This window comes from Mobula hypostoma, chromosome 10 (genome assembly GCF_963921235.1).
Source record: "Mobula hypostoma chromosome 10, sMobHyp1.1, whole genome shotgun sequence".
Taxonomy (NCBI): Eukaryota; Metazoa; Chordata; class Chondrichthyes; order Myliobatiformes; family Myliobatidae; genus Mobula; species Mobula hypostoma.
The window spans coordinates 42,888,520-42,896,958 of record NC_086106.1 but is presented as its reverse complement, the minus strand read 5'-3'; the positions used below and the strand labels follow the sequence as shown (position 1 = coordinate 42,896,958).

At 53.5% G+C, this 8,439-nt stretch overlaps 1 protein-coding gene across 4 annotated transcripts in view; it reads left to right on the top strand.

Moving 5' to 3' along the window:
* The first annotated feature begins 270 nt into the window (after positions 1–270).
* LOC134352870 (von Willebrand factor A domain-containing protein 5A-like) overlaps positions 271–8,439 on the top strand; it is a 42,686-nt gene continuing 34,517 nt past the window's right edge. For 2 of the 4 annotated variants that reach the window (XM_063060414.1, XM_063060412.1), the window contains exons 1-5: positions 272–447; positions 4,077–4,126; positions 5,620–5,822; positions 6,475–6,697; positions 8,149–8,315. In XM_063060414.1, the coding sequence (XP_062916484.1) occupies positions 4,084–4,126; positions 5,620–5,822; positions 6,475–6,697; positions 8,149–8,315 (636 nt within the window). In that variant the 5' untranslated portion in view covers positions 272–447; positions 4,077–4,083. Of the gene's footprint in view, positions 448–4,076; positions 4,127–5,619; positions 5,823–6,474; positions 6,698–8,148; positions 8,316–8,439 lie in introns of all 4 variants that reach the window. The other 2 variants (XM_063060413.1, XM_063060411.1) reach the window with 2 other exon arrangements.

The window sequence follows — 8,439 nt, the reverse complement described above, 5'->3', positions numbered from 1 at the left end:
GATGCGGTAAGAAGGGGGGCATTAACGGAAGTTAGAGAAGTCAATGTTCATGGAGGCTACTTTGATGTGTGTTGCTTGAATTTCCAGCATCTGCATAATTCCTGTTGTTTGCGTTTTTAAATTGCACATTATCTAAGTTTGTGATAATAAACTGGATTCTGAATGTGGGCGGCCATGCGCCGGTTGGGCCGAAGGGCCGACTTCGCTGCTCTGACGCACCCGACAGCAGCCTCCTGCGCACCTGACCCGGGCACACCCGCCGCTGGAAGCAGGAAGTGTCGCGGATTTTTCTGTCCCGGAACTGAGAGACGCCCAGGAATTGAGAGACGCTCCCTGCCGTGACAGCGGGCGTGCGAGTCCACCCAGCGAGAAGGGGCGGACATTTCTAGCGTGAACTGTGCGGACAAACTGCAGAGCCGAGAACAGGAATCGCGCAGCAAAGCACAAGTAAGCATCCGTTAACACACCGAACTCTCTCGCTGTCTGAGACTTCCCAGATCAGTCTCAGATTCCCGGAACAGCGTCATTGCCAGAGTCAGGGGAGATTCCCAGGGTTACGGGGAGAGGGAAACAGTTGGAGGGGAGAGGGGGAAAGTGGGATGGGGGAGGGAGAGGGAGAAAGAGGAGGGGAGGGGAGGAGGGAGGACGAACGGGAGGAAGAGGGGGATTGGGATGGAGAGAGAAGGACAGACGGGAGAGAGAGGCAGAGTGAAGAAGGGGGATGGAGTGAGGGGGAGACAGGGAAAAGGGGGAGAGAGAGGAAAGAAACGTAGAAAATCTACGGCACAATACAGGCCCTTTGGCCCCCAAAGTTGTGCCGAACATGTGCCTACCTTAGAAATTACTCGGCTTACCTATAGCCCTCTACTTTTCTAAGCTCCATGTACCTGTCCAAAAGTCTCTTAAAAGACCCTATCGTATCCGCCTCCTCTACCACTGCCCGCAGCCCATTCCAGGCACTCACCACTCTCTGAGTAAAAAACTTACCCTTGACATCTCCTCTGTACCTACTCCCCAGCACCTTAAAACTACGCCATCTCGTGGCAACCATTTCAGCCCTGGGAAAAAGCCTCTGACTATCCAAACGATCAATGGCTCTCATCATCTTATACACCTCTATCAGGTCACCTCTCATCCTCTGTCGCTCCAAGGAGAAAAGGCCGAGTTCACTCAACCTATTCTCACAAGGCATCCTCCCCAATGCAGGCAACATCCTTGTAAATCTCCTCTGCACCCTTTCTATGGTTTCCACATCCTTCCTGTAGTGAGGCGATCAGAACTGAGCACAGTACTCCAAATGGGGTCTGACCAGGGTCCTATATAGCTGCAACATTACCTCTCGGCTCCTAAATTCAATTCCATGATTGATGAAGGCCAATACACCGTACGCCTTCTTAACCACAGTTGTACAGTTGTTCTACATGGATCTCCCTCAGTGAACAGTGTAATCATCTGATCTGTACTGAAAGTTTGCAGGACAAACTTTTCACAGAGTCTTGGTACATGTGACAATAATAAGCTGGACGTCACCACTTTCAGGGAGCTGAGGACTCAGATCCCGGGGTCCCTCTGTCCAGTACTCCTGTGGTGGAGCCACGGAGACAGGCCGCTCGGCCCAACTGCTCCATGCTGACCGTCAAATCCTCCCTGCTACTCCCTGTCGCCTGTGCTTGGCCCATAACCCTCCTAGTCCTTCCCCGACAAAATTTCTCTTAACGTTTACCACCTCAAACGCTGCCTCCAGTACAAATCCCCGGGAATGAACCTTCCCCCGGAATGTGATCACCTCTCTGCATCCTACCTGAATTGGACTTCCTCCGTGTATCCCACTGGTATCTGCCTGCGAGCCTGTACTGCTGTGGAGAGGTGTGCAGTGCTGAATCTGTGGAATGTGTTGCCACAATGGGCAGTGGAGGCTGTCACTGGGTTTATGAAAGGCAGAGAGTGCTAGGCCCTTGATTAGTTAAGGTCATGAAAGGTCATGGGGAGCCTGGGTATGAGAGTCAAAACAAACCTCTCATGTTCAAATGATGGGGTAGACTAGACTCGATGGGCAGAATGGCCCAAATCTGCTCCTATGCAGAACAGTTGCGGAGAAAGTGCAGTGCAAGATCATAATGAGGTAGCACGTGAGGCCAAGAGTCAAAAGTCTATCTTACCGTACTAGTGGGGTTGAAGCTGTGTTTGAACCTGGTGGTATGTACCCGGCTTTTTATCATCAGCCAGATGGAGAGAATGTCTGGGCTGAGTCCAGTTTGACACCATCTGGGAAGCCTCCAACCTGATGGCATGAATTTCACATTTTCACACCTACGGTGATGAAATGCTTTGAGAGGTTAGCCATGGCTAGAATGACCTACTACCTCAGCAAGGACCTGGACCCACTGCAATTTGCCGAATGCCATAGAAGGTCTACGGCAGACACAATCTCAATGATCACCTGACAATGCAAACACCTTGACTATAGATCTGCGTTTTACACTATCATTCCCACAGTCCTGATCGATAAGCTACAGAACCCGGGCCTCTGTGCCTTCCTCTGCAATTGGATCCTCGACTTCCAAACTGGAAGACCACAATATCTCCTTCTCGCTGACAATCGACACTGGTGCCCCTCAGGGGTGTGTGCTTAGCCCACTGCCCTACTCCCTCTGTACCCATGACTGTGTGGCTGGGCATAGCTCAAGTGCCACCTCTACGTTTGCTGATGATACAACATTGTTGGTAGAATCTCAGGTGGGGACAGGAGGGCGTACAGGAGTGAGATATGCCAACTACTGGAGTGGTGTCGCAGCAACAACCTGGTACTCAACGTCAGTAGGATGAAAGAGCTGATTGTGGATTTCAGGAAAGGTAAGATGAGGGAACACGAACCAATCCTCAGAGGGGGGTCAGAAGTGGAGAGAGCGAGCAGTTTCAAATTCCTGGTGTCAAGCTCTCTGAGGATCTAACCTGGTCCCAACATACTGACGCAGCTATAAAGAAGGCAAATCAGTGGATATATTCCATTAGGAGTTTGAAGAGATTTGGTTTGTCGCCTAAAACACCCGAAAACTTCTATAGGTGTCCCATGGACAGCATTCTGACAGGCTGCATCACTGTCTGGTATGGGGGGGGGATGGCTGGCTACTGTACAGAGCGGACAGAAGCTGCAGGAAGTTGTAAAATTAGTCAGCTCCATCTGGGGTTCAAGCCTCCATATCAAAGATACCTGCAAGGAGCGGTGTCTCAGAAAGGCGGCGTCTATTATTAAGGACCCCCATCACCCAGGTCATGCCCTCTTCTCACTGTTACCATCAGGGAGGAGGTACAGGAGTCTGAAGGCACACACTCAGCGATTCAGGAACAGCTTCCTCCCCTCTGCCATCCGATTCCTAAATGGACATTGACCTCCTGAACACTACTTCATATATGTGTATATATATAATTTCTGTTTTGCACTATTTTAAGTCTATTTAATAATTTAATATACATATATACTTAGTATAATTGATTTATTTATTTGTTCTATATTATTGAACTGCTGCTGCTAAGTTACAAATTTCACGACACATGCCGGTGATAATAAACCTGATTCTGATTCATGAAAACTTGTGTGGATGTCCGTGTGCCTACACAAACTTACTGTACGTACCCAAATCAAAAGCTGTGGATGAACCAGAAGGTTCATCTGCTGAGGGCTGGATCTGGCATTCAAGTCTGGTGACCCAGGTCTGTACAAGGAAAGCAGGAATGACTTTTGTGGGATATTTGACTTGTATAAGCTATAAATGACAATAGTATACGTAGAAAAGATTTCCACCCATAGTAGTAGATGCAGAAAAGATTTACACCCACATATATTGTGGTCCCTCTTGCCCTGATGCTCCCCATAAATGGAGATTCCTCACATTCTCCACGCATCAGCAGGGGTGGTGCATGGTTTGAGATTCATGCTGGGGCAGGCTCAGATCGAAATGGCATTGTCTGCTGGGGGGGGGTGGGGTGCTGTGGCCGGTGGGTTGGGATTGATGTAGGGGGGGGGTCTGTGAAATCATGGGCCACACACAACACTCATACCTTTCTTTGCATTTCAGCCGCACAATGGTAAGACACTGCGGACTCGTAACAGCTAAGAACACCCCAGGTGAGCAGTCAGCCACGTTTAACACAGTTCCCTTTGACTAGGAGGGCATTGGCCATTGAGTCCATGTTGGGTTCACACAATCCCATTCCCTGACTGGATTCAGGAATGGGAATGGGAGAGGTCCATTTGGATTGTGCACAGTGGAGTGAATAGGAATGGGAGAGGTCCATTTGGATTGTGTACAGTGGAGTGAATGGGAATGGTTGGGGTCTATTGGAATTGTGTACAGAGGAGTGAATGGGAATGGTTGGGGTCTATTGGGATTGTGTATGGTGAGAGTAAATGGGAAGGGGTGGGGTCTGTTGGGATTGTGTATGGTGGGAGTGAATGGGAAGGGGTGGGGTCTGTTGGGAGTGAACGGGGAGGGTGATCCATTGGGACTGTATATGGTGGGAGTGAATGGGAAGGGATGGGGTCCATTGGGATTGTGTTTAGTGGGAGTGAATGGGAAGGGGTACAGTACATTGGGATTGTGTTTAGTGGGAGTGAATGGGAAGGGGTGGGTCTGTTGGGAGTGAATGGGAAGGGATGATCCATTGGGATTGTATATAGGCATCCATTAGTCTCATGAGACCATGGATTTGCGTCTTGGAAGGTTTCCAGGGTGCAGGACTGGGCAAGGTTGTATGGAAGACCGGCAGTTGCCCATGCTGCAAGTTTCCCCTCTCCACAACACTGATGTTGTCCAAGGGAAGGACACTAGGACCCATACAGCTTGGCACCGGTGTCATCACAGAGCAATGTGTGGTTAAGTGCCTTGCTCAAGGACACAACACGCTGCCTCAGCCAAGGCTCGAACTAGCGACCTTCAGATCACTACACCAGTGCCTAAACCACTTGGCCATGTGCCAACAACAGGGATAGTGTATGGTGGGAGTGAATGGGAAGGGATGGGGTCCATTGGGATTGTGTATGGTGGGAGTGAATGGGAAGGGGTGATCCATTGGGATTGTGTATGGTGGGAGTGAATGGAAAGGGGTGATCCATTGGGATTGTGTATGGTGGGAGTGAATAGGAAGGGATGGGGTCCATTGGGATTGTGTATACTAGGAGTGAACGGGAAGGGGTGATCCATTGGGATTGTGTATGGTGGGAGTGAATGGGAAGGGATGGGGTCCATTGGGATTTTGTATAGTGGGAGTGAATGGGAAGGGGTGATATATTGGGATTGTGTATACTGGGAGTGAATGGGAAGGGATGATCCATTGGGATTGTGTATAGTGGGAGTGAATGGGAAGGGATGGGGTCCATTGGGATTGTGTATAGTGGGAGTGAATGGGAAGGGGTGATCCATTAGGATTGTGTATAGTGGGAGTGAATGGGAAGGGGTGATCCATTGGGATTGTGTATAGTGGGAGTGAATGGGAAGGGATGGGGTCCATTGGGATTGTGTATAGTGGGAGTGAATGGGAAGGGGTGTGTCCATTTTGATTGCCAATGGTGGTTTCTACACCCTACCCCTCACCTTGTTATTCCCCCTCCCTGCGACCCAGTTCCTCTGAAGAAGATCTCGGTGCGAGTGGAGGTGAAGGGGTTTGTGGCTGATGTGTCTGCAGACCTGGAGTACAGGAATGAGGAGGCTTCTCCGCTGGAGGCCCTGTTCACATTCCCCGTGGACAGCGATTCTGCCGTCTACAACTTCCAAGCCACAGTGGACGGGAAGACCATCGTGGCCGAGATAAAGGAACGGGAACAGGTGGGAGTTGGGTGCGTGGGTGGGCAAGGATACTGAGAGCTGTGGGCAGAGATCACATGGGAGGTCAGAGGTTGAGGGTCATGCGGAGGTTGGTGTTGTATCCCTGTACACTGAAGTTGATCCTGTGGATCCAGATTTGGTGGTGGAGGTTTCCAGATATCCATGGGCACCCCGAATGGAAGATCCAGGGTCCTGCATCCAGGAAAGGTCCTGGAGTGGGAATCCCCTCCAGCATCCCCGGACAAGAGAGGGGAGATTTTGGGTTTGAGGTGTGTAGGAGTCAGACTTCCCCGGGGTGGGGATTGCAATTCCAGAGCGGTGATCTCTGGATTGTGCGGTGGGAGCTGATCTTTCGTTGCGGCTAAGAGGGGTGGGGTTCGGAAGTGGAGTGTGTATTTCGATGTGGGGTGGTGACGAGCTGGGGAATCTGTCCCATGTTAAGGTCTTTGAGCCAGAGCTGGGACCTTCGATTTTGTAGTAGTGATTCGGGACCTCAGATGAGATCCTGGGATCTCAGATAAATGTTACCGGACACAGGGATCTTGGGATCTGGGACCAGACTCCACGCTGGGGTGGGAGGAAGGAGGCAGATCTAGTAACCAACCTCCTCCTCTGCTCTCTGCCCCAAACCGCCCGCGCCCCTCTCCTCCAGGCTCGGGACGACTACGACGATGCCATCTCCTCCGGCCAGGAGGCCTTCCTGCTCGAGGAGGACAGCAGTAGCAGTGACATCTTCACCTGCAGGGTGGGCAACCTGCCCCCAGGCTGTGCGGCCACCGTCTCCTTCAGCCTGGCCCAGGAACTGCCCCTCGAGGCTGATGGTGCCATCCGCTTCACCCTGCCCGCTGTCCTAAACCCCCGGTACTGCCCCGCAGGTAAGTTCCTGGTCCCAGAGAGAGGGTCACCCACCCATGCTGCCCTGCTGCAGGACAGGGTGAGACACAGGGTGAGGCTCCCTCCACACCGTCCCGTCACACACTCCCAGAGACAGGGTCAGACACAGGGTGAGACTCCCTCCATACCGTCCCGTCACACACCCCCAGGGACAGGGTCAGACACAGGGTGAGACTCCCTCCACACCGTCCCGTCACACACTCCCAGGGACAGGGTCAGACACAGGGTGAGGCTCCCTCCACACCGTCCCGTCACCCACCCCGAGGGACAGGGTCAGACACAGGGTGAGGCTCCCCCCACACCGTCCCATCACACACTCCCAGGGACAGGGTCAGACACAGGGTGAGGTTCCCTCCACACCGTCCCGTCACACACTCCCAGGGACAGGGTCAGACACAGGGTGAGGTTCCCTCCACACCGTCCCGTCACACACTCCCAGGGACAGGGTCAGACACAGGGTGAGGTTCCCTCCACACCGTCCCGTCACACACTCCCAGGGACAGGGTCAGACACAGGGTGAGGCTCCCTCCACACCGTCCCGTCACACACCCCCAGGGACAGGGTCAGACACAGGGTGAGGCTCCCTCCACACCGTCCCGTCACACACCCCCAGGGACAGGGTCAGACACAGGGCGAGACTCCCTCCACACCGTCCCGTCACACACTCCCAGGGACAGGGTCAGACACAGGGCGAGGCTCCCTCCACACCGTCCCGTCACACACTCCCAGAGACAGGGTCAGACACAGGGTGAGGCCCCATCCACACCATCCCGTCACACACTCCCAGGGACAGGGTCAGACACAGGGCGAGGCTCCCTCCACACCATCCCGTCACACACTCCCAGGGACAGGGTCAGACATAGGGTGAGGCTCCCTCCGCACCGTCCCGTCACACACTCCCAGAGACAGGGTCAGACACAGGGTGAATCTCCCTCCACACCATCCTGAGACACACTCCCAGGGACAGGGTCAGACATAGGGTGAGGCTCCCTCCACACCGTCCCATCACACACTCCCAGGGACAGGGTCAGACACAGGGTGAGGCTCCCTCCACACCGTCCCATCACACACTCCCAGGGACAGGGTCAGACACAGGGTGAGGCTCCCTCCACACCGTACCGTCACACACTCCCAGGGACAGGGTCAGACACAGGGTGAGGCTCCATCCACACCGTCCCGTCACACACACCCAGGGACAGGGTCAGACACAGGGTGAGGCTCCTTCCACACCGTCCCGTCACACACTCCCAGGGACAGGGTCAGACACAGGATGAGGCTCCCTCCACACCGTCCCATCACACACACCCAGGGACAGGGTCAGACACAGGGTGAGGCTCCTTCCACACCGTCCCGTCACACATCTCCAGGAACAGAGTCAGAATCCCCCATGCCGTGCACATGAATCTAACCAAACCACCTCTAATTCCCCCAGGTACCCAGGGTCCCCATATACCCCAGGCCAGTGCCCCTGTGGACAAGCCACTCTACACTTTGGAGCTGGAGGCTCATTTCCACAGCCCACACGGGATCTCCCGGATCCAATCCAATTGCCAAGTGACACCCGTGGAATTCCTCAATCCTGACAAGACGTCAGCCAAGGTAAGGAAGGCTGTTTCACACCAATAACCATCAGTGGGATGGTGGTCTTGTGGAGGGCAATTGTCCCTCAGTCCCACTACCGGGGGGAATATCTGTACACTGACCGGTGTCCCTCAGTCCCTCT